At 38.9% G+C, this 26554-nt stretch overlaps 2 protein-coding genes across 3 annotated transcripts in view; one reads left to right on the top strand and one right to left on the bottom strand.

Moving 5' to 3' along the window:
* The window catches only part of ZPBP (zona pellucida binding protein), a 73445-nt gene extending 54420 nt beyond the window's left edge, over positions 1-19025 (bottom strand). The window contains exons 1-3 of one of the 2 annotated variants that reach the window (XM_067550412.1): positions 18646-19025; positions 8435-8515; positions 380-505 (exon numbers count right to left, since the gene is read on the bottom strand). In XM_067550412.1, the coding sequence (XP_067406513.1) occupies positions 380-505; positions 8435-8515; positions 18646-18790 (352 nt within the window). In that variant the 5' untranslated portion in view covers positions 18791-19025. The remainder of the gene's footprint in view (positions 1-379; positions 506-8434; positions 8516-18645) is intronic. The other variant, XM_067550413.1, reaches the window with a different exon arrangement.
* Positions 19026-20752: 1727 nt separating this feature from the next.
* SPMIP7 (sperm microtubule inner protein 7) overlaps positions 20753-26554 on the top strand; it is a 32325-nt gene continuing 26523 nt past the window's right edge. Inside the window, exons 1-3 of the mRNA XM_067550411.1 lie at positions 20753-21266; positions 24627-24724; positions 25850-25926. Of these exons, the coding sequence (XP_067406512.1) occupies positions 20753-21266; positions 24627-24724; positions 25850-25926 (689 nt within the window). The remainder of the gene's footprint in view (positions 21267-24626; positions 24725-25849; positions 25927-26554) is intronic.

The raw sequence follows: 26554 nt of genomic DNA, 5'->3' as shown, positions 1-26554 counted from the left end.
GTGGGAGTTTGTGTCACACTAGGATGCAGGTAAACAGATCTAAGATAGGTATCTTCAAAAGGAATACTTTTTTCCAATTTTCTCACTCACACTCACACACACACACACACACACACACACACACACACACACACACACACACACACACACACACACACACACACACACACACACACACACACACACACACACACACACACACACACTCACACACATCTTAAAATTTCTTTTTTACCCTTCCCTTCCACCTACATAGTTTAGGTGCAGTTTTGTCACCCACAGCCGTATTTCTTTTTTAACCTTTTTGACAAACAGGAGCACCACAAATACTCTTAAGTAGTAGGAAAAGTGAAGAACAAATCGAGAAAACAAACTCTACCTGCAACAAGGTCACCTCCAGGTCCATGCCACTGAAATACTGGATCAATCAGTTCTGAATTTCGTAGCCGGTTTGTTACACATAGAATACGTGGACTGTTGTGATTCAACTTTACATAAATTTTGACTGAAAATACAATGTGTGATAATTAGCAGGTATTTCTTAGGAAATACATTTTCTGTACAATCAAGTAAGCTAATAAACCACAGTCTTGAAATATAGGTTTGAAGAATGACGCCAAGATGTTGGGAGTGGTTCTCTTATCTCCAATCACCAGAAATGAAATGTTAAGACATTTTTTCTCTTACGAGAAATCAAATGAAAAATATATCCAACCCTTTTCTAGTTCTATTTTATATTCTATAACATTATCTAGGTCTCTTCTGTCTGATTTGATTTTATCTTATTCTTTAAAAAGGACTGCAGTGTACCTCCCAAGTGCCCCCCAATGATCCTTTTGGAGGAACAGAATAGGTTTGCACATCCATCCAATAGGTTCTCACTTGTGGAGTACTGCAGGGTTTTATTTTGTCTCCCTTAGGGTTCAATTTGTAAATAAAGACAATGTGAAGGATAGCGAGTTTACCCAGGCTTCAGGCTATTTTGCCATTAGTATGCTAATAGAAACAACTCTATATCCCTGTTTTAGCAGAGGGTGCAGCATGGTTGCTTTTTTTCCCGCTTGGCTGAGATAGGGTTTTACATAAGACTGAATTGGTTAATACTTTATCCAAATAAGAAAGAAAGATGCCTTGTGCAGAAGGATCTGGAGTATGGTGGGGATGCAGCCTGTCCCCACTGAAAAACAGATGTGCCCATTAGGGTGACCATACAGCAAGTGTGAAAAATTGGAACAGGTGGGGGGTAATAGGTGCCTACATAAGAAAAAACCCAGAATATCGGGACTGTCCCTATAAAATCATGACATCTGGTCACCCTAGTGCCCATTCTTCATTAATGAGATTTGTAGTTTAGAGGTACTTCTTGACCTTCAATTGATCCTAGAGTCTGGGGGCCTTCAGTGGACAATGTGCTTTTTTCCTCACTGGCATTTTGCACAATTGTGACTGTCTTCCTCAGATGCAGGCCTTGCCAGACATCTGTGCCTTTGTGATCTCCAGATCTGATTACTGTAACATGCTCTATGTCAGGCTACACCTGAACACCATTCAGAAGCTGCAGGTGATGCAGAATGATGTAGCCTTCTTGCTTATTGGCACTAATCAATTCGAACAGCAATAAAAACTTCAACAAAGTAACTGTACTAGTGCCTATTTCAGATTCACTATTAGTGCAAGTCAGTCTGCATACCTGTTCAAGGATAGAAAAGAGATTATTTTAATATTAAACATCACATATACCTACTGTCCAAGAAAAACAAGAAAAGCCGGCTTTGCACTTTTGTGTTACAGCAACTGATGTCAGACCCAAACCCCCCTTGTGTAACCTCCTCTCCAATTAGAGTTTCCCTGTTTTTTCTTCCAGTTTTTCATATTAACAACACTCTTTAAACACAACAGATTTAGGATCTGGCATATAATATATGCCAGTAAATTTGAAATTTTGGAAAAAAAAATTTTAAAAAGACATAAAAAGATGGAAAGTGCCATAGGGAAGCAGATCACTGGTCCATTTTCTCTGGTAAACTGCCTCCTACAGCAGCTATATGACCTATGCTTCTGAAGAGGAAAGCAAAAGAAACCTTTTCTAATGCACATATCCAATTGTACAATGCTATTTCATGAAGATAAACTTCCTTCCCAGCTGATGATTATTTTTTCTCATAAGGCATGAAAACTTTTAATCCATACGTGTTGAAGTAACTGTAATTCTAATCTTTTACTGAAAATCTCAAATGCTTTCTTTTTCAAATCCGACTAAACTATTTGCTTCTATGGCAGCAAATTCTACAGTTTGATTACATACTCCACATAAAGTATTTCCTATTGTCCATTCAAAGTGTTACCTTTGATATCTTTATTGTCGTCTTCTTCCAGTCTTATGACAACCTCATAAAATTCTACTTCTATTCTAAGGTGATGAGTGAGGAAAGTACTGTTTTCTTCAGCAATATCATCAAGATAAAAGACAAGTAAATTCGGTGCCTAAATTGTAAAGTTTTCATGACAATTTTGAAAGACTATTATGGAAATGAGTAAACATGAGTGCCTGAGAGATATGTTTTGGTATGTTGTTCATTATTTTCTCTCTCTTTATCAAGTTTCCTATTACACTTCTCCCTTTCAAACTAAGTAATGCCAGTATTTTTAATCCTTCTTTGTATGTAGGTTCCTTGCCCCAATACCACCACACATTCTTCCAAATACTTTTGTTTCCCTTCTCTGTATCTGTCCTACTTTAGCACTATTCCATTGGGAATGAGGTGACCAAAACCAAACACAGTATTTAAAGTACCACAGATTTTTATAGAGGTATAGTATAATCCTTTTAAACCAAACTCTGGATAACCAAGAGACAACCCTGCAATTTTTAAAGAAAGTTAAAACCAAATCTTGCATATATTCAAGTTCACTATGACTGAGGATCTGGAATGTACCCTTTCCTAAGATGGCCATCTGGCTTCCCTAAAGAAAAAGTTACTCACCTTGTGCAGTAACAATGGTTCTTCAAGATGTGTGTCCCTATGGGTGCTCCACTGTATGTGCGTCTGTGCTCCTGATCAGAGAACTTTAGCAGCAGTGTCCGTTCCGTCCACACATGTGCTGCTCCTCTCCTGCCACGAGGCTAGCCGGCGTGCGCGGGTGAACCTCCTCAGTTCCTTCTTTATCGCAGTGTCAACTATAAGACCTCCAAAGTAGTGGAACACAATCTTCATGGAAAGCTGGGTTAGTGAACAAGTGACCATGAATTTGAATGGTGGTCTAGTTAGTCCTTTTAGCACCAGGTTGAAATCCCATTGAGGGGTGGGACGAGAGGGTTACTCACCTTGTGCAGTAACTAAAATTCTTCGAGATGTGTCCCCCTGTGAGTGCTCCACTTTAGGAGTCAAAAGACAAAGACAAACCGTCCTCCTCCAGCAGGCCACTGATGAAAGACACGAAGCAAAGATCTCTCCTACACAGCAAGCCGATGTGATGGCTACTTTCATAGACGTATGGAGAAATGAACACGTTGCTAAGGGTTCAAATGGTATTCTAATAATGGTCCTTAGTACTAGATTTAAATCCCATAGTGTTGTGGGGGTACGTATAACTGGGAATACCCTTTGTATTGTATAAACCATTTTACCATCAGGTGAGTGAATACGGTTGTATAATTGATCTTGTCATGGAAGACACTAATTGCTGAGAGGTGTATTTTTAAGGAGCTAATTGATAAACCTGATTTTTTAGTTCTAGGATATATTCCAGGATAGTTGGAATGGATGAGGATGCGGAGAGAATTTGTCTATCTTTGCACCATGAATTGAACCTATACCATTTCTGAAGGTAAATTTTCCTTGTTATTGGTTCCTACTATTTAGTAGTATGTATTTAACCTGATCCGAGCATTCTAGCTCTTCTGGGCGGAAACAGTTAGGAGCCATGCTGTTAGATGGAGCTTCTGTAGCTCTGGGTGAAAAATCCAGCCGTTGTTCTGGGATAGGAGATCATATCAAAGTGGGAGAGTGATTGATTTGTATGTTGACATCTGCAGTAGGTCTGAGTATCATGTCTGTCTAAGTCAAGTGGGTGCTATCGTTATCACTAAAAAAGAGAGTACGGCTACCCCTCTGGAACTTTTCATCATCATCACTGTCGTCCTGTCAGCTCTTATTTTTTGGATGGTTCTGGGTATCATCGGGATGGGTGAAAATGCATAGAAGAGGTCTTTGTTCCCAATTGAGGAGAAAGGCATCTCCCATTGAACCTGGTCCCAGTCCTGCCCTTGAACAGAAACGGGAGCATTTGTAGTTTTGCTTTGTAGCGAAGAGATCAACAACTGGATGACCCCACTGTAGAAAAATGTTTTTCAGGACGTCTTTGTTCAGCTCTCTCGTGATTTTGGCCAAAGTGTCTGCTGAGGGTGTATGCAATGGTGTCCTAGCATCCAGGTAGCGAGCAGTGTTTTTATAATCCTCCCTAGTCATCTGATGTCGCTGGTACACTGATGTTGTGCTGAATGCACCAATTCCAGAGTTTCATTGCTTCGGTGCATAGGGAGTGGGAACTTGCTCCCCTCGTCGACTGACATAAAACATACATGTGATGTTGTCTGTCATTATCTTTATTGTCTTGGTTTTTTATGAGCGGTAGAAAATTATAGCAGGCATTGCGAACTGCTCGAAGCTCTAAGAGGTTTATGTGCAGACTAGTTTCAGTTTTTGACTACCGACCCTGTATTGTGTAGTTGCAGATATTTTTTATCAGTCCTTTTACATGTGGGTGGGATGGTAGCTGGTGTCTGCCAGATGTTATTAGCTGGCTCCATAAGTGCTTCATTCATGGGTAATGCAATCTTAGATGAGGTTATAGCATGAAGGACTCTTAACACCTTATGGGGGGATTCTGTTACTTCCTCAGGGAGGATTTCCAAGTTTTCTGCTACCCTCTTAAACAGCTCGTGGAAATGTTTGAAGTCATCCATGGCCATGGGAGGGATTATCACCTCATCTGGCAAGGATGAAGAGTCATGTCTAGGAGAAGACATTTCTTGATCAATGCTTTCCTGTCTCCTGCATATTTTCTGGAGTGGGTTCAGATGCAGATGCAGTTGAGTGTATAGAAGATCTAGGTCTGCTTTTATGTGGGCTGGATGGTCTACTATAAATCTTGAATAGTTTGGCCACTCATCTCAGTTCTGCCATTGAATGGGATAAGGCATGGGTGGTCCGAACCATGGTGGCCCATACCAGATATAAGCACTGGTTCTTTTAAGAGATGTATATCTGGGTGCCTTTGAAGTTGGTCGGAAGGAGAGGAATGCTGTGATGAAAATTCCACCTTCCCTGCCTTGCTGTCCTCTCCACTTGACAAGGGTATTGGGGAAAGAGCTTTAGCTGTTGACACAATCCACACTTCTCTGGAATGTGCTTCTCTCCCAGGCAGCGAACGCCTGACTGAATGCCTGTCAGTCACCAGGATGGATTCCTTGCAGCTGAGGCACTTTTTGAAGCCTGGAGAGCTGGGCTGGGGAGTTGGGCAAATCCTTTTCCAGGGGGTCCCCCACCCCACCCAATGAGGATTGCGCAATTCAGAGTTTTGGGTTTTTTTAATAAAGACAATGGCCTAAATAAAATGTAAATGAAACAAAGAAAGAAAAGGGGCTTCAAAAGATGTCAAAATTAGCAATTCTAAGAGAATTAATGATCTGCAAACAGACAGCTAGTTAGGCTCCTCTCTAGCTGGGGGTGGATAAGAAGGAACTGGGGAGGTTCGCCCAGGTACGCCAGCTAGCCTCATGGCAAGAGATGAGTAGCGGATGCACAGGCTGAACAGGCACTGCTACCAGAGTTCTCTGATCAGCAGGGCACAGGTGAAGACACACTTACAGTGGTGCACCTACAGGTACATTACTCAAAGAATAATCATAATTTATCACACTGCATATGGACAAATTTGAGGCAACACATTTTTTAAGCTCCCTGCATTCTAAGTTTCCCTGTGATACTCTTATTGAACCAGAACTGGCAGAATGGCAAATAGAAATAAACACATGGTATGAAAAAAGTGGTTTTCAAATTCTTTGAGCCACTGAGTTTCTGTAATTAATATTAATGAATATTAATTTGTGCCTTCATATTTCTAGGTAAAATTGAAGCATACTAAGAAAGAATGAAATTCAGTATTAATTCCCAGTTACACACCCTCATGGAGTAACAAAGCTGTTAGACAGTTGAAGTTGAAACTTGCCTCCTATAATAAATCTAATTTTCCATCTCTCAGATACCAAACAAACCCATAAGAGAATATTTCTAGGAAGTTTTAGGGGAAAAAAGTTTTAAAGTTACATTGTTTAAAAACTTCCAGTGATGACTCAATTAAAAAAAAAAATCTTGACTTCAATTTGGTTATGTTTTCTTTACCTCACTAAAGAGGAACACCCTTTAGTTCTTTTCGGTTTGTATTTTTAAAGGGACAAAGAGGAGAAAATGTGGGGAATGAGAATAAGGAAGAGGGCTCCGGGATCTGTGAGTTTTTCTTTAGCTCAGCCACAGCATGCAAAGAGCAACTGGGAAACTTTATAAAATACTTTATAAGTTAAGAACTGTTGGTTTTATCCCCTGGCTGAAGCAAGCTATTTTTAGTTGGCCATGTTGCTCTTTTCCATGGGCTAGTCTGAGGAAATTCCCAGTGCTGACTCCCTATCTTTTGGTCCAGAGAAATGCTCTGCAAAGAAATGTATGTACCTTAATGATGTAGCACTCTGTTTCTTTTTTCCCCTTTTTCCTAGTACCTACCAACTATGGCCCAGGTCGTACAGATACAGAATGATTTTCATGTGCACACTCAGCAATGTTTTAAATTATTTTTAAAATTTCATAAATATTATGACCTAGCTAATGACTCCACACTGTGCTGAGTTACAGATGGGAGGATGGATTGGAAATGGGATTTAATATTCTCCCTATAATTTGTTTTTCAACCTATGGCTATATTTTTTTTTTTTTTTGCAAGTTTTAGAGGACTAGGGGTATGTCTATACTGATGGTGGCAAAGTTGCTGCTGTCAGATCAATCTTTCTGGATTGATTGAGTGGTCAGCGTAGATCCGCTCAATTGATCAGAAATTCAACACAATAAATCCACCTCAAGTGGCGTAGCGCTGCGTCGACGGGAACACGGTTACCATAGGCACAGTGCAGTGAAGACGGCATGCAGAAGGGAAGCACAGCAGGGAAGCTAAGTAGCTTGCATAACTCCTGTTGACTGCCACCGAATTTCCAGGTAAGTGTAGACCAGGGCTAAGTAACATAAGTCAGGTGGGAGACAGTGAGTAATGGAAAAATTATATGGCACTGGAGAACTCGCTTGATCCTTTAATTGTTAATTGCCAGCCTTACATAGGGTTTATTTAAAAGGTATAGAATTTTGGCAAACATGTAATATACTGCATTTTGGAATTACCTGGATTTCACTGAAACACACTTTCAGTCTTAATACCCTAACTAAACTTTTCTTTTTTGTGGAATAGAAGTACCAATTCAGCACACACACAAAAGTTTATGTTTCATGCCACATAAGGTCAGGGAAAGCAGATTCTCCAGATTGTTGTGGGATTGCGGATACTTGTTATTCCCCAATCTTCTCCTGAGTTAATTAAGACTTACTGCTAAAATTATGGATGTTTCCAAATAGCGCACAAAGACGAACCCCAATCCACTATTTCACAGGCCAGTTAGAACTGAAGAGCCTAGTTCTACCTACATAAGGGGCAGGAAAGAGCATGATGAAGGTAGGACCATGATCTCATTTCCATTCTACAGTGACAAGGAAAGCTGTCCCACTTTAAGAGAAAAGCATTTTGCAACATGTTAAAAGAGCAACAGAATTTCTGCACCAACATGCACTCTGAGTCCCTGGAAGAATTCTGGCTGAGTCAAACAAAATTCCTCCAAGCACTCCTGCTACCACTCAGTCCCTCCACTTTCCACTCCTACACAACCATAGTTTACAGGTATGACTGAGCCCTTTATGTGCTCTGTATTGAACAAAGTTCTTCTCAGTTGCAACAGTGGAACCTTATTAACCTAAAAATAAGGTAGCACCAGTGTAAGAGAGAAATGGCCGTGCACTTTTAAGGACTGTCTTTCAAAAATTATTTCACTGAGCTTTGGGGAATCATTTTCTTAGTATCACTGTAAACAATTATAAGCAAGAACACAGTTTATAAAAAAAGAACTTTCTGGTTGTTTTATCCTCTGTCAGCAGAAGAGTAATGTTCTTGATACTAAAGGAGTTATTAAACATAAATAAAGCATTTCATAATTGTAATTTAAGAAAAAATATAAAACTGGTTCAAGAACACAACATATAATATCACAATAGCATAGTCCCAATAATTATTATTTTAATCATAAATCAAAACTAAGATTTATTATTCCATATATGAATACCTGGAAATGTGGTTGATCCTACTATTTTCAAATCATTATGTTTTACATTTGCATTTCTTGAGATTCTCCTGGAAGACTGAACTGTCAAAATATAAAAATTAAAATAAGGATTTAAAACTTATCTGGAAAAGTGAACAGTGAATTTGTAGGCTGATTTTTAAGCTTTAATACACATGTTCTCCTATTATTTGTAGCAGTATAGCACCATTAATACTAGATGAGAATCTATCTAACTTTTCATACAAAAGTACCTCCCATTAAGTCAAATGACTAAGACACTGGTTCATAAAAGCATCCCTATTCTGTACTGCACTAAAGCATATACTTAACTTTAAGCACATTCTTAAATATTACACAAGCATGTAAGTGCTGTCCAGAATAGAGATAGATTTAAGCATGTGCTTTCCTGATTAGGGCCCTTAATCTGTGTACCAATCTTAACCATTTTTATTTATTACAGTAATCTCATAATTAGAACAATGTGAAATAAATGTATGCACTACAAATGTAACCATTTTCTGTGTATAATAATCCTGTATAATACCACCACCACATAAGAATCAAAGCCTGCTCACCTTAGCAAAACTTCCCTCCACTTCTGACTTCCCCAAACAACAGTAACTTGAATATATTATTGATCTATATTAACAATTTAACAGTGTATATATTATACCTCCCTCCCACTCTGGTTCCTCATTCTAGTCCCCTGCCTGTCATTTCCTCATCTACATGTCCCGGTCTTCCCTCCACCCCCAGGCACTCTTCCCAATCCCTCACACACACACACCCCGAACCCTTCTACATTCCAGTCAAGTTGCTTCCTCGCCCTTGGTCCCTGAGAACCAGCACGGGGACAACTGAGAGCACAGGCCACCCAGTCTCTCAGCCACAGGACTGAGAGCAGAGAGAGTCAGGAGCAGTAACTGCAGGGAAAGCCTTCCTCCGCCCCTTCATTCCTGGGCTGGAGCATGCTCAGTACAGACAATCTTTGAGGAGTTTGACAACTAAACATGTTAACTGAGATTTTTCTGGGGTTTCACAATTCGGCCAAATTTCATATCCCTGACACAAGGACCATACCCTATGACAAATTTCAAGTCCCTGCTACAAAGGACCGGGCACTAGAGCTTCTCAACTGAATGGTTTAAAGAATTTTTTAACATAGGCAAAACAATGTATTGTTTCCACTATTCTTGTTCCAAGAAACGGTTGAACCATTTTTGTAAAATTTTCTAAAACAATTCAAGTTAAGGCAGGCATCTGGCATGGAAAATTACATTCCAAAAGGTTAAAAGTTTGACAAATTTATAAGGAACAGAAAACAGCATCTTATAGAGAAAAGTGTTGGGCAACTTTAACAGATATAATTACCTACACCGCCTGTAATATACATACATACATACCTTTTTTTGCAATAACCACACAATTATAATTAAGGTATTTTTAGTGTTTGTGGCGACAGATTAGATTAAAGACAGGATTTTTTTCACATTTTCTCACTTATGGTGACATTACAGAGCAGAATTAAAAATTTTGAATGCCTTAATGTTGCATTTCCACACCTTAACATGTTTGGAGGTCTTAAGTGTAAGCTTAATTCTGAATTTTCCAAGTTTCTAATGCTTGGTTTGGGGGATAATTACAACATCTCTGCTGCTTTTTTTTTTTTTTTTTGGTAAATTAGTGATACATACTCTCAGCCTTAACTCAGTTTTACCAGTATTTTGTCTTGGAATTTCCTTGGTTTATCTTAAAATTAAAAGCATCATTCATGAACACTAAACAAGAAACCCAATAGAAATGCTACCAACCATATGCTATTTCCAATTATTTGAAGATATATATTGTCATTTTTAAATCTTAATTTTTGAGAGCAGATCCAGCCGTGTACCAGAGGAGCTCAAAGCAGCCAGACCATTTAAAATGGGTTTACAGCAACTTTGTATCACTGGCACAACACAAAACAGCTGAAGTCTATTGATGAATCTGGCTATTAACATACAATTGACTTACTGGTTATGAGGCAATGTTAGTGAGACTGGCACTACGGGAGAGGGGTGGAGGGAGCCCCATACCTGAATCCCAGTGTCTCCATTTCCAACGTTCCCACTGTATTCTTATCTCAGATCCCCTAGCAGAACTGCCTGGATGTGCAGTGGAACTGTGGCACCAGTGCCTTAAGGAGTTTTCAAATAGTGATGCCAAAGCTGATATGTGGTCTCAAAGACCAGTGATAGTTGGGTCAAAGTAATCTTCCAATAAGAATTCGTGGCAGAAAATCTGTATCTGCATTCGATCCACAATCCACAAACATGGTCTGCGGATATCCACAGATTTGCAGGGTTCTAGATATAAAATTTGGAACTGCAACCATCCACAATCCACAAACATGATCTGTGGATATCAGCATCTGTGGCTGCAGATATCCAGAGATTTGCAGGGTCTACATATGACCCAAGTCTACCCCATATCATACAACCACTGCATGCAAATTAGTTGAAGAAGAATGGTGATGGATTGAAGTCCTTCTGAGGTATCAATGGTCCATTTAAGTTACCTGAGCTGTTGACCTGACCTCATATGCGGATAACAATTAGATACAACACTGTAATTAAGTTAAATTATTAACATCTCATTTCTTCAAGTATAACCTATGCACAAGATACCAATTTAACTTTGTGGGAAGTTCAGAGTCTTGTAGGTCTGTTATTAAGATAATTCTGAACAAAGAAAAGAGACTCATGCTAAATTTCTTAAAGGACAGTTTTTTATTAATTTTAGCTTAAATTAATTTACAGACTTACCTGTAAATACTCAGAAATTCATGCTGTTCTCAAATAATAAATGCTGTAAGTCAGTGGAGGATATGCTGCATTATATTTATATATAAAAAAGTTGAATACCAGGCTTTAAGTGGGCAACATGGAACTCAATCTTAACTATGGAGTCACAACTGGTGACACAATAATATCTAGATATAGAAGTGTTACAAAACAAGCCGCTTTTAGAACTATTAAGTGAGCTATAATTTAGAATCTACTGCATTTTGTATGTTTAAATACTCAAACATAGGGTTGCAACCATTACATTACATTTTTTAAATGAATGCTTACATTAGACCAACCCGTTCATAACTCTGAATTTCCCTCTTAGTATTAGAATCAGACTTCTAAAGTTATTTTAACCTGTATATACTATATATTCAAGCAGCAAGAAAGCATGTTATATGAGAAATGATCAGGTCTGATAGAAATATAAAACTTCTGAAGGAAAGACAAAAAATAAAGTTAATCATTCTATTACAAGTCAGACAAGCCTCTCTCTTGTACACCTGCTGGAGTCAGAAATAAGCGAGGATACATGTGGTGATAATTCTTGTTAGGTTTCTGTGTCTTAGTATTCTATGCTCTTTGTCTCCACCCATTGCTTGGAAAAAATATATCCTTATATCATTGTAGGGTTATGTATATAATTTTCAATTCAGCTAATTACTTGGAGATTTATAAGAGGAACTATATAAATTTAAAAATAAGACTCCATAGCACAATTTAGAAGTGTAGCAGAAAAAATTGAATACATCATTAATACAAATATTAATACATTTTTATGGAAATTATCCAAATTAATTATAGTTTTGGCACAATTAATTTGCTATTGAGAACATTCAGTTCAACTATTCATGCAATTCTTTTTCCTTTTTTTTTTTTGCAGTGTTGATTCAGCAGTGTTGATCCCAGGACACACAGTGAGTGAGGTAATATCTTTTGCTGGACAAACTTCCACCAACAGAGAAGTTGTTCCAATAAAAGATATAACCTCACCCTCCTTGTGTGTCTCATACAATATTTTAAAAGATATTGCAAAATGTGTCATTTTACAGTACGACTAACAATTCATTCTTCTATATTCTCAAAGTAAAAGCAATGATGAATAAATTGATTACTCTGTAGGAAAATATTCATATACGTAAGGTACTTGTCTGGGGCACAAGATATTTGGGTTCAATTCCTAACTATATCATAGATTTCCTGATGATAGACAAGTAACTTCATCTCTGTCTCTCAGATCCCCACCTGTATAATATGGCTAATAAAACTTCACCTCACAGGGTTGCTGTGAGGATAAATACTTCGGAGGAACTCAGATCCTGCCACAATGGGGGTCAGATAAGTATGAGAGATATCATCTTTAGAGTCCTGCATATCCACATCTGCGGATGCAGCTATCCGTGGACCATTTTTGTGGATCGCAGATGGGTGTGGATCCACATCTTATATCTAAAGCCCTGCAAATCTGTGGATATCCACTTTATATCCACAGATCATTTTTGTGGATCGCAGATCAGATGCGGATACAAATTTTGTAACCGCACAGGGCTCTAATCATCTTTTAACAAATTGAACTGTATATGTCAACTCTCCATAGAGACATGCTCCGGTAGTAACAAGAAACACTTTGTCTTCTTTTGGATCATGTCTTCCAAAAATACCATCACAGAGTAGTCACATGGCTGATGAACTTCTGTGATTAATAGTTTCATTCATTTTGCAATAGTTCTTTATACTTTGCCACTTTCACATCTTGCTCGAAGAGGTCACTGTGTCAAATAATTTCCCTTTTCCCAAAAGACATATGAGAGGTTTCAACCTTCTCCTACACCCCTGTTAAACTTAGGATTTTTAGAATACTGTGGTACATATATAAAAGCTGAATTCAATCTTCTCATTAAAATATGGAGTTCAAAAGAACAGAGGACCAAATTTTCAGATGACGTAAATAAACACAAGTGTCTTGACTTCAATGAATTTATGCTAATTTACATCAATTCATAGTCTGACTCAAAGACCACACTGGTTTTTCTGAACTCCTTTTGCCTACACTATATAATGCATAATTTGGCTAGGACAAGTTAACATTTTATGGATTGATAGAGGTTAATTTATATGCCAGGACTATATTCTACTCCTCTACCTAAATCAATATTTAAGTTTAAAGTAGGAATGGATGAATCCAGGTTTTTTGTTTGATTTTTCTTTCCTGTTGAATAGTGGGTCTGGATCTAAATAACACAATATCTTGATATCACTGGCTAACTAGCACAGTAGGATGAACATAAAAGAAAATTACAAGCAGCTGAAAACAGGATTATAACAAACCTTCAGGCAAACTTCACTATAGCGATCACTTCTGATATAAGTTACACACACACACATTTTTCTTTAAGCAAATTCCATGGACAGGTTAGAGATTAGCCATAATAGCAGTGGCAGTTCTAATGCCACACTAATGTCATACTAGCTGTAGAGAAAGCTACTAGCACAGCAGTACCATGGATGTAATGACTCTCTCTTTTGTATTCCTCCTATGTTGTATGAGAACTATAGCATTACCTAAAAAAATGTTTTCACTTTTCAACACTTACTAATTTATTGACCAGACAGTCAAACTTATTGATAAACAAATTAACACCTGTTTAGAGAAGTCTTAATGAAAGACGTACTTAAAGGATAAAATTACAATATATATTTCTTTCAAGAATTCCTCTATGTCCCTGTCAGAACTCTGAGAACATAAGAAAATGAACATAAGAAAAAAAAAACCACACTCTCTCTCTCTCCTTAGATTTATTTCTCTAATTTATTTATTCCTTGCTGGTCTGGGAAAACATGATATTGGAACCAAAACAGAGTCTTTTATATGTTGTGCAGGCGGTCAGACTAGATGATCATAATGGTCCCTTCTGATCTTAAAGTTTATGAGTATAAAATAATATAACAATCCCAGAGTGAAATAAAAGTCTCACATATCTGTGAAAAGCCATTAAAACTCATTTGGATGTTTCATTGCATATGTTCAGCTAGAAAGATGGAAACTAAAGCTGAAAACAGATGTACAGTATTGATGGGGAGATATTTTTACTGTACTTCAGATGCAAACCTGGGGAAAATATTTTACATGAATATATTATGCCCAAAGATGAAGCTCTTGAACCACTAAGATAAAAAGAATTGGGAAAAAAATTAAAAATTATATACCATGGAATACACCACTGCATAACACAAAGATTCTAGAATTATCTGATTCTCCCTCAGAACTGGAGATAATTTAGAGCCCTAAGAGTCATGCTGACACCACGTGCCAGATTCTGAAAACAAGCCTTAGTTTTTGTTCCTTCAGTGGTTTGCAGGTGCAGCTTAGTCATTTTGAAGTCTAAAGTATCTAATGGTACCCACTTGTGAAGCCCCAACCTCATATCTTTCATACTTTTTTTTTTAAAACCACATTTGTCTAAGTTATTCTTCATCCTTTTTCAGCTTTCCTAGTTTATTTGAATTCCTTTTCTCTCCTCCTGTTCTCCATAAAACCCAAACGACATTACTGCAACAGTTTGGAGCACAAACTTCTCTTCTCACTTTCTATTTATTGCATGATTAAAATTGGGTAAGTTTAACAGTTTAAGTTACTTTAGTCACAAAAAATGAGGGGGAAAAAAGTATAAAGAGAGCCACTAAGCACTGCAGAGAGGACAACAAAGCACGCTGGAGAAAAAGTCATGGAAGTAATTTTAAATTGCCCTTAAAAAACAAAAACAAAACAAAACAAAACAAAACTGAGCAGCCTGTTCTCTTTCTCCATAGCCTAACCCAGATGCTGAACTTTATATGCAATACAGAAGCTTTTAAGTTTTACCCATTCCTAAGAAAGTGAAGTGAGAGCTCTGAAACAGCTCCTAAGCCAGCTTTCAAAGCAGTTTGCCTTGCAGTATCTGTGGAACGCCACTGCTATACTAGAAACTCATAGGGCTTGATTTTCCACTGCCTTACACCATCTCTGACTTCCCCAATCATGGGGTCAGTCAGATCCAATCTGACCCCTCTCTGTAAGTTTTCCAGCCTGGTGGGACCACTACCTCAGGTGGTGATCACTGAAGTGCTGGGGGCACACTAGCCAGGTAAAGGGAAATCCCCACCATCTGAATTCACTGTTGAAAACACTGGGAAAATTCTCAGGAGAGCAAATCCACCAGTATTGTGACAGCTTTGTGCCTCCAAAGCAAGATAAAGGATCTAGCCCAGTAAGTATAATATGGATAAAATACTAGTATTCTGCTTTGGAAGTATTTTAAACCCACTCTGCATTCACTTTACACAGGGGTAAATATCATACAAAGTGCAAAGAAGTGGGAATCAGGCTCACAGAAGTTTCCTAGTATTTTTCTGTAGGGGACAAATTCCAACTCCTTACCAAAAGTGACAGGTGGATTCCCCCAATATCTTAAAGATCAGGCCTATCTGTGTGGAGGGTCTGCATCTCCAAACTTCCTCCTCTATTCTTCCCCTGCCTCCAGACAGTAGAGCTATTATGGTGTAATACAATCATGGGTTCTCCTGACCGTTGTTGCCCCTAGAACCTCATCTTGACATGGAGGGAACAATAATAAAAAACAAACTATATAATGTAATTCTGCCAACACTGTACAATATTATTATTAATTCTGCAGTCTCAGAATGAAGAGTAGAAATACAGTAAGATTAATCAACTTTAAAATAACTCATTAGAAAATTAAATTTAGTCTGAATATAGTAGTGGCAGAAAAGTTTAAAAATGAGCTTTAAATAATTAAACAATCAATGTATTAACTAATAAAATATTGTATTACTAGAATGCTAAATTGGCATAGCTTCAGTTTATTTAGAAATTAAACTTCTTTAAAGTGATGGAAAATGTTGACATAAGTCTATTGAGTTCTTAAAGTAATTACTACAATTATGTTTAATCATGTTTTGAAATGATTCTGTAGAGATTTCGGTAGCAAAAAATAGATATAAATTACTTACTCTAATTACAAATGGCATTTCTAAGCTGCCTGCTGATGGAACCTATTATGCTGAAATGCGATCACGTTTAGCACTAGAAGTATGAAAGCCCAGTGTAAGATACTGAAATTCAGTTTCCCGTCTTATTTAATACAGTTTAATGATCATGAAAAAAATTCTAATACTTTATTTTTTTTAAATAAACATTTTGTCTATTTAACAGTCAAAAGAGAGGTTCTCAATTACTAAAGCAGTTTGTATGTATATTAGAGTCCCTTCCATACACCACTGTAACAAAGCTAGTGTCACAAAATGACATCACCTTTCAGTGAGATGGACAACCCAGGCAGATAATTACAGTTGTCATATTTGAGCTAAGACATTTTTAAGAAACATTTCACACTTTAATTTATAACAAGTGTGTCACATCTTTGGACATTTTAAACAGTTTGGATTGACTAAAGTTTTTATTTAAAAATATAAAGGAACAGATAATTATGCCTTTCAGGAAATAGAAGACAAACAAATTCTTAAAGGTTCTTTGTCCTTTACAGCAATCTAAACTCTGTTGGTATCAGTAACTCCCCACAGTAATAAATGGGGCAGCAAATGCTCCATTCAGAGCTGGCAAGACTTTAAAAACAGCAACCTAAGACAGGCAAACACTAGGGACAGCAACATTTTAGTGAATGTTGATTGAAAAAGTAACAGCAAAAGCTAAAGATTTCATAACTAACATGGTTTAGGGAAGACATGCAATTTATGAACAACAAAATGGGGAGGATAATTATAAATAAATAACCATTCTAATTTGATTCTGTTTTTTCTTTAGAAAATAAAAAATAAATCCAGGAAAGAATAAATGCTTCTATATGTTTAGAACTCAAATTATCAATAAGCAGGGAACTGGGAATCATGACTGTGGGGCAGCCCCAGTTCTAATGCTGACTGATTATGACTTTGAGAGACAAGGTAGGTCAGGTAATATCTTTTATTGGATTAACTTCTGTTGGTGAAAGAGACAAGGTTTCAAGCTTATAGAGTCTTCAGGATGAACCAATTTCTTAGCAGTCACTGAATAGAGAACTGCATTTACACCCTGTGGATGAGGGATCAGCACCATTGCACCAGTCCCAGAACCCCCAAATACATATTTTTTGGATCCAGAGCTGCCATGAGGAGTAAGGTGGCTATTTTAGTTGAGTACCAGTTTAGCTGAGTGCAGTTACTGTCCATGCAACTAGTTAGCATGTGTGCCAACCCTAGAAGTGTGCATCTCCCTTTCTCTTGCATCCTCCTCCACACAATGCAAGATCAATCCCCTTAACATTTCTATGGCCATGTCTATACAGAACACTCAGGAAAGGTAACCAAATCAACTGTGAAAGCAATGCATGTAAATTAAAGCACCTTAAGCCCCACTGTCAATTCTCTCATATAAGAGAGAGAATTAACTTACAGCAAACAAAGGCCATTTGTTCCTGAATGAGAACATCCACACCAGGGTTAAACACACAAATTTATGCACATTAACTTCACACCTTTACCTAATTCCCCTTAACTTTCTTGCCTGTCCTTTGTAGACAAGCCCTCAGCTTCTATGGGTGTGGCTACACTGCAATCAGGGGTGTGACTGCAGTTTGTGTAGACATACTCAAGCTGGCTGTACTTTAGGTACTGGAGCAGTGACTTTAGCACAGGGTGTACAACCAACCCCTCCCCCCAACCCTGGGTGATTCACATGACTAGCCTGTGCTGATGTGTACACTGCCACAATTTCACTGATATGGGAACACAAACGAGCTAGATTAAAGCTACCTCGACCACGTCTACACAAGCTGCAATCACACCCCATGACCACACTGTAGACATACGCTCCAGTAATGTAAGTGTAAAGCCACCGGAGAGAGGGGGTAAAGAACATTTGGAGACCCAAATCAGAAGTATCAGATTCCAATACAAACAAAACCCAGAAACACCACATGGGCCCAAAAGTCTGCATCCGCTCAGAGTGAAAAATACACCCTGGGCCTTCCTCTCTCTAGCCCCAGAGGATTTAGGACGGGGTTTAGGATGCCAGGTGCAGAGAGGTGCCTAGTGGGCTATTTTAAAAGTACCCAGGCCTTTATCGTCACCATTTATTATTTTCAATTCTTGCATTGTTTTATTACCCATCACGTCATATGTACAATGGCTTGACTCTATGTTAATGGTTAGTTATCAATACACAGGTATTACATTATCCCTCTGTCATCTAGCCACACACGGGGTTATCCCAACACCTGGGACCCGCGGCCCAGAATCATTAACAATAATTAACAGCAGCACCCCCACTCTGTGCGCCTCCGCCGGCGGCCCCAATGTTGAGGCTGGGGGGGGGGAGGGGGGAGGTACCTGCAGGGGGTCCCTGCAGCAGGAGGAAGAGGAGGGTGACGCCGAGCGCCGGGCGGCAGAAGATCGAGGAAGCGGTGGAGGGCCCCGCCCGCCGCCTCCTGCCCCGGCCCCGCCGCCGCGCAGCCCCGGGGGGCGAGTCCCGCATCCCTAAAGCCCCAGCGCCTCGCACGGCTCCGTCCTCTGCCTCTCTCTCTCTCGCGCGCGGCGGCGGCGGCCTAAAAGTTCGTTAGCCGGCGTCGAACCCGGTGGCGTCACGCTGGCGCTCGAGGAGGCGGGCTAAGCAACGAACCGGGCGAGGCGAGGCGGTGGGCGGCACGCGCCGACCGCGTGCGGGGCGGACTGGAGGCAGGAGGCAGCTTGACTCCTCTCTCGTCATTTCCGCTCCGTCCCCGGCCGCCTCTGCGCGTGCGTAGGCGCCGCCTGGAGGCGCGAAGGCGCCAGAGAGAGCACTCTGCGGGCCAGAAACGGCCGCCTCCCTCGGTGACCTCCCATGACAAAGTGGGACGGTCGTGTGGCTGACCCACCCCCTTGCCTCATTTGCGCTTCCCTGGCGGGCCGGAGTTCCTCCTGCGGCCGTGCTGGGCCTGAGCAGCCCACGTGTAGCCAGGCTGTGAAGCCTCCCAAACCGCCCCGGCCCCGGTCAGATCTGTGCGGATCGGAGGGGTGATGGTGAGCGGATTTTAGCAGAACACATCAGCTGCTGGAAGCGTGGCCTGGCTGGCTACTAGCCCCCGGGAGAAAGTTGACGCCTCCCTTTGTAAATCAACAAAGAATCAAAACAAGAAAGAGCCATTCCTTGGACATCTTAAGAAAAAAGATGGGGTGACTTGGTCTGGGGCTCGCTTGGAGCAATATGAGCGGTGCCTGTATCTAAATCCATAGGGCGTAAGTGTGCTTCTCAGGAAAAATGACCATGTCAAAATGGCACCATCTGCTTTAGCAGATTTATCCTCTGGGGATAGGCAGAGTAATAGTTTTGTCACTGACTGAAGCCCCCTGATAAGTTTTCATTGCTTTTTATTCTTTGCAGAGTCAACACATCAAAGATTGAGCTGCAAATTCTGTTCCATTTTATACATCATCAACAGAATTGTTTAGTAAGTTCGAACTGTTTGCAAGCTATGTAAAGACTGGGTACATGAGAGCATATTCAGGCTCTGTTTCTCCAATCACTTCTCAGAGTTTATCCTAACAGGATTATAAGTTAAAGCTTTAAGTCAGCATTTTCAGATTTGGGTGCCTAAAGTTGGGCCCCTAACTGGTATGTTTTAAAGCACCCAATTAAAATGGCTTGATTTTTGGAGGTGCTGAACATTTGCAGATTTCAGTTAAATCAATTGGTGTTGGGGGTACTCAAAACCTCTGGAAATTAGGCTGCTTTTTTTAGATCCCTAAATATAGCTTTCCAAGCTAACGTTAGGAAATCTGCTTTAAAAGCTTTGGTCTTAACCTTTAATGGACCCTTGCCATCATGCCTAAAATAAATTAGAAACAACTAGTGAAACTCTAAAGAAAAAAATAAGCAATCATATTTTGTAAAGTGGATAATGTTAATGGACAGTGGATTTATTTACTTCTAGTTATTATATTTTTCTTTTGTATCTGTTTAATAACTCTTGTATCAGTTACATCTGTTTCTATTCTGTTTCTATTTCTTATCTAAATGTCAATTATGTAATTTACTTTTAAAAGTTCTTACACACAAATATTAAATAATTCTTGGGAAAATTAAAAACATTTTATTTGTGTATCAGTGGAATAAATAGTTGCACTCTCATATAAAGACATCAACTGTGTTTCCTCAAGGGATCAGATTATGATATACACAATTACAAGTTTTATTGTGTGCTTGTGTTCCTCCGTTGCTAAGCAACCGAGAGACTCTTTGCTCATTTGACAGCTTCATTCTTTGTCTGGCTGGATTGCCCACTGCTTTTGAGGGAAGAATTCACCGTTTGAACTCCTATCTTGGCTTTTATGGTTTCAGTAATTTTTTGGAGGATGATCTCTAGCTTTACTGTGGTTTGTTGGACAGGATTTCAGAAAGTCCAAGAAATGGAATAGAGCGCAGTCTTTTAATTTACTGTCATATAAAACAATAAAAAGAATGACCATGGTTTCCCAGGGAGCTGAAAGGCAGATCAATGCCTTTAAAAGCACCAGTCGGTCAGCTGAGCCACTTCACAAGATGGATCGCCATCAGTATCAAAGTCTGTTAAAGAAAATGTACATGCCTTTTGTGAGAGGACCTGATGACAAACATGATTTTGCCAGCTTCCAAGAGAAAGACAGTAGTTCTTTTCTTAAATTCAATCCTTACAATCCTCCTGTGGGGCCAGATTACCCTTTATTCCCACACCGAGATGATGTGCCTTTAGCTGACCCCTGTTCAGGATTCATGAGCCCAGGAGCTGATGCTGATTTGCAGCCCTACTGTGGCAGAACCATTGAGTCCCTGGTGGATTACAGTGATGTGAAACCTCACCAGCGGGTCCCCATCCCAGAAAAGAGCGCACAGACTGCACACAGAAGGCACATGGTTCTATTGGAAGAAGTGGGCCAGGACAGACATTGGAACTCCAGAGCAGTATCAGATGCTTCAATCAGAGCAAGACTTGGAGGTAAAGCAAATTATTATGATGTGTTATTTGTTAATCAGTGAAACGGTGGTACTGTACAAGACACAAATAAAAAGAGTCTTCTCCCCAAGGAGTTTACAAACTATCAATTTAACAGAATATGTTTGGATTGGATACTTATACTGAAATCAGCAAATGGAAAGAAGTAGAACAGTTGGATGATTAATTGTTTTAACTGCAAGCAGCATCCAGGTGCCAGAATAGTAAATGATAACATACACTGACAGAGCAGAGGTCTTTGCAAATAATTGATGTTTAAAATAATTCATATTCTGTAAATGAAGAGGCAAAGTAGAGTAACTACAATGAGTCTCTACTTTAATGTGAGCTGATAGAGCAGATCATTTTGAACAGTAAGGGAATCCCCCTGGACACTTTTGTAGCATTTTAATGTTATCTGGGAGATAGTGTTAAGTGGTTCATATTTAGGACCTGTTCCACAGCTATCCCTTTGGTGATCATAAAGATCAACCAGTCTCCTAGGTCTGTCATCATGCCTTAACGAGAATACACCCTATCCAGCTATTTTCAGATCAGTGTCTTATTATGCAACAGAATGTCAAACAGCGCTCAGTTGGAAAATTGGAACCTGTTTACTCCTGTCGAAGTCAACAGCAAAACTTTCATTGACCTTAATAGGCACAAAATCAGGCTGTTGGTTAATCCTTTAAACTGCAGGAGACTGAAAACTTTAGAAATGCAAAAATCTTTATAAGGTGCTTCTGAAGGCAAAATATATTCCTAGTAGTGAGTATTATAGGGAAACCTGTTTTAGGGTCAAGCAATTGCCACAAATCATTTCTCCAGTAGAAATTCTCTTTAAAGCTAGAACAAAATTTTTCAGGATCCTTGGGAATACCGTAGAGAGGTTTCTGAGATAGGGGCATACCTGTTGGAACCATAAAATAGCTGCTTGCCCCATAGTCACGTAAAGTCTCTGAGTGCCACAAATTTAATGCTGGCTGTGGCCCCACTACATTCCTCTCCCAACAGGCCTTTGATCTGCCACTGGAAGGGAGGGAGAGGAGTCTTGCTGACCACCACTCCTAGAAACCTCTTTCCAGGCTGATCTGGGTAAACACCCCACGCTTGGGTATGAGGCAGACTCAAAGGCCCCATCTTCCCTCCCCTGCCTCCCGAAGAGCACATGAAAAGGAAGCACTGTTCCCTTGGCCCTGTCCTGTGCAATGATCTAGGTATCTACCCAGGTGAGGTGTTTACCTGCAATTAAGAAGAAAAGGAAATGGGGACAATCAGAGGCAAAAATGTAAACAAAACACACACAAAAAGCCCCTAAACATAAAAGACCAAGTCTGGCCATTCACTCACCTAAATTATGATAGTTGACATAGTTCTCAATCATAACCTTGTTTTGCAGTATAAACAGAGTTAACCAATAATTGAAAAATGCCCGCTGGTACTAACCAAAATAAAATGTTCTTGGCAACACGTGTTCTTAAATAATTATCGAGCATACATTGAAATGTGTAATAGTATGCTTCCTGTTAATCCTGTAAGTAGCTCATCAAGAAAGTACCACATAAAAATCCAAAATAATCCCTTGAGGACCCTGGGCTATTAGTAAAACCATTGTATTTCCCTTAGGGGATTTGATTATTATGATTTACACAGTTACATGTTTTATTGTGTGATAGCTTTTTCACTGTTGCCAAGTAGCAGAAAAATTCTTTGCTTCTTCAGCAGCCTCAGTCCTTCCCTGATGCTTCTGTCATGAAATTCTTTACAATTTAAACTACCATTTTTATTTTATGTTTCTCTGAAATCATTTTTCAGTGGCTGATCTGTATTTTCAATTTGTTGGATAGGAATAGAGAAAGGAAAAAATGGCTAGGAGTGTATTTATTTTCGGTTATAGAGAGCAGTACAATAGTTTACACAGAGAGAAAAAAATAAAACATGTTTATACTTGATTACTTAAGTTACCTCCAGGGCTGTGATTAATCAACAAGGAAGCATGTCAACAGCATTATCAGCTGTTCGGGTGTGAGCCTTCTGTCTTTGAAATCAATACCAATACTCCCATTGACTTTCTCACTGTTGCCAACTATTGTAATTTTGTGACTCTTGCAATATTAGGTGTTTTTCATAAAGCCTCAGCTCCTAGATATATGTGATTGCATAAAAACCTCAACTTTCACTTTAAAAAAATAACTAAAAGACAATTTTTTAGTTCTCATACTTGTGGAGAAAAGCTTGAAAATGTGACTCAAATGCACCTTAAAGAGATTCAGGCTCAGAAGACAAATAAAATGGACCTAAAATGTATTAACCATCATTGATCCCTGCTTTCTGATGGGTGGAGGCCAACTTCAAATAGGAAACCAGCTCTGACTGGATCATTAAGTTCTTGATAAATAAAAGTGTTGTGAAACCAAGCCAATGAGTTCCCAACCGGGTCAAGAGAGGCCAGACCGTGTCATCTTCAATCCTGTGGGATGAGCAAGACAAAGAGGGACATTGGGAACTCAAGACACTTGACCTCTGGGCTAGAATTTCTACAATTATGCTGAATATCGCCACAGAAACTAGAGAGAGAGAGAGAGAACAGAAGATTAATTATCCCAGCAGCAAAAACCAAATGTGAAAATAACAAATTATAACATACAGCAGAGGTCTCTGAAAATGTGTGTATCCAATTAGTAAAGAAAATGTACAATTCGAACTTAGAAATTCGAACTTAGAGCTATCTGTTTCTTATGTATAAGAAATGCAGGCAGCACAGCTGTAATATTTACTTTATATATACAGCATGAGGAATAAAGCTCACAGTCTTTGGCTCCAAAAAACTACACCTTTTAACCAGAGAGCTGAAGAAACAATGTTTTAGCATAACCTGTAGACAGAACTTACATGTCTGCTTCTTTTCAGTAGAGGGCAGTAGTACGCATACATACCGATTAATTACACCATTACAGGAATAAAACTATTCATAGCAAGGTTCCTACATGAGTGTGTTGAGTTCATCTGGCCCCAACTAGCCTATGAAATTCACAACGCACTGAGACAAATGGATGATTGTCACTATGCTGTAACAGTGTCCGCATGGGATGTTGCTGTGTGGCAAGCTAGTGTGTTGTAGATTCACACCCTGGTTTACGGTACAGTAGCTCGCTAGTGTCTTTTAGATGCATTTTACTTGAATTTATTTTGCTGAAGGCCTATAAGTAATTCTCTCTAAACAGTCAGAAATGGATAAATATACATATAAACATAATCTTTATGGTAATGTACAAACTATTTCATTTCATTTGTTTTATTTCTGTTAAAGAAATTAAGTACAGCTGTAGAATGAATAGCACAATACCAAGTCCTTTCTTTCAGGTTGGACAAGTCCAATGAAAGTTACTCCTGCTCCATCTAAACAAAGAGAGTCTTTTTCGATTCATAGCTTTGCATTTCACGTGGACCCAAAACTTAAGGTAATGTGACTGGTTCTATTTGTTTCAATTATTATACAAGGATTATAGAATAACTTTTAAATGATGTAGCTGCAGATTTCCAGTCGTCAGAGGTAGAATGGTAAACATTTAAAATCAACTTTTACCGACACTTACAATGCAGTAGTATAATTTAGGATTCTACATTCTTTTCCTAATCAAATTACAGTGAAATAAGCATAGTATTTCAGATAATTGTATAGATCTGTTGACATACTCACTTTGTAATAGTGATCACTGCCCTGATTTTTTTCAGAATCTTCTTTTATTTACATCTTGAAATACCTCACAAACAAAGAATGAATGCTTATGAGTAAGATTCATACAGGTGAAATGATTTCATCAACTATATGCAGCCCTGATCTTTGACTGAGGTTTCTAAGTGCTACTATAAGCTAAATGATAATAATATACAGTATGCACACCCACACAATGATAGAGCTGATGCAGAGATTCCAGAATTTACCTAATGTGATAAAAACTGAAATTAAAATAAACATACCGTTTGTATCAGTTATTTCTCCTTTAGTCTTTTGCATAAAACAGTTAACTCCCAACAGCACAATTCCTAGTGAAACCTTTGCTATAGTGAAAAGTCTAATGGTTTTTCATACTTCTACATCAAGGCCCTGATTTTGTTGAAATCAGTTAAATTACTCACGTGCTTATAGTTGCACCATGCTTAAATATTTTGCTGGATTGGGGCTACTTTTTAGTAGCATTCCTGAGAGGCTGAGAAAGGTAGGCTTGCAGTGCCATTTCCAAAGACCATTAGAAGTGGAGTCAGCTGGTATATTTTAGATGATTAAAGAGGTGAGTTTACTGAGAACATTGAACCAGAAATATCAATAAAACACACATAAAGTAGAGTCTCTGTCATCCTCAAAGAGGCATCTTTCATAGCCTCGTGTAGTGGAAGTGGGATAGTTGGTGAAATTGCTTGTTCCACACTCTGATATTAAAGGAGCTTAAATGTCCACAGGAAGAGACCCTGAACCCACTCAGCTTATCTTTTTTTTTAAAAATCAGAATTTTATGGGCACTTATGGAGTTCCCAAAACTAATTTATGCATCCTGCCATGTGCTGTCACATTATGTTTTCTCTAGAAATCAAGTGACCCTACTTCTGCAAGTTGGAGAGAAGAAAAAGCAAGGGACTATTTCTACATCTCAAGTACCCAAAAGTGAGCAACTATTTCTATCAAGAAGAGAATTTTTTGTTACTTCATGTTTATCCACCTTCTGCATTCGTCTTTCAGTAGCTGTACATTTAAGAAGTTCATTCAGTTTTCCTACAGCCATAAACTGCAGATGTTGGAAGGATATTTACAATACACGCAGAAATTCAAAACTGGCAGCAGGCACAGTATATATGGACAATGCTCTCTAGTCCTTTTATATTCCAATTAGGAAGGCTTTGAATAACCACTGCCAGTGAAGCTGTATCATAATCCCTTATTCATCCTACTGCCACACCATTTATGGGGCAATTTCACTACAAATTGTGTATTATTTTAGACTTCTCCTTTCCTACAAAAGTAAATGCTCATATTTATTTCTCCCATTGTCTTTGTTTGCCACAGATTGTCTGTTTCCACCCAAATTTTGTGATTAAAACTGGGAAAGCTTAAAAGAAGCATCCATTTTTGGACATGCTTTTTGATATGACAGAACAATACTTTATAACTCAGCTTACTTGTGCAGGCACTAGAGCAGGGCCCAAGCGTAATTTTTTTGGGCCCAGTACAAACTTGTAACACGGACCCCCTCCCGTGTTACAATCTCCAATTTTTGCAAATCTCACAAGAGCTG

This window comes from Emydura macquarii, unplaced genomic scaffold, assembly GCF_026122565.2.
Source record: "Emydura macquarii macquarii isolate MOO-44397 ecotype Brisbane River unplaced genomic scaffold, CSIRO-AGI_Emac_v2 contig_1263, whole genome shotgun sequence".
NCBI classification, from domain to species: Eukaryota; Metazoa; Chordata; order Testudines; family Chelidae; genus Emydura; species Emydura macquarii.
The sequence above is the reverse complement of the archived record's forward strand: the minus strand, read 5'-3'. Positions and strand labels throughout refer to the sequence as shown.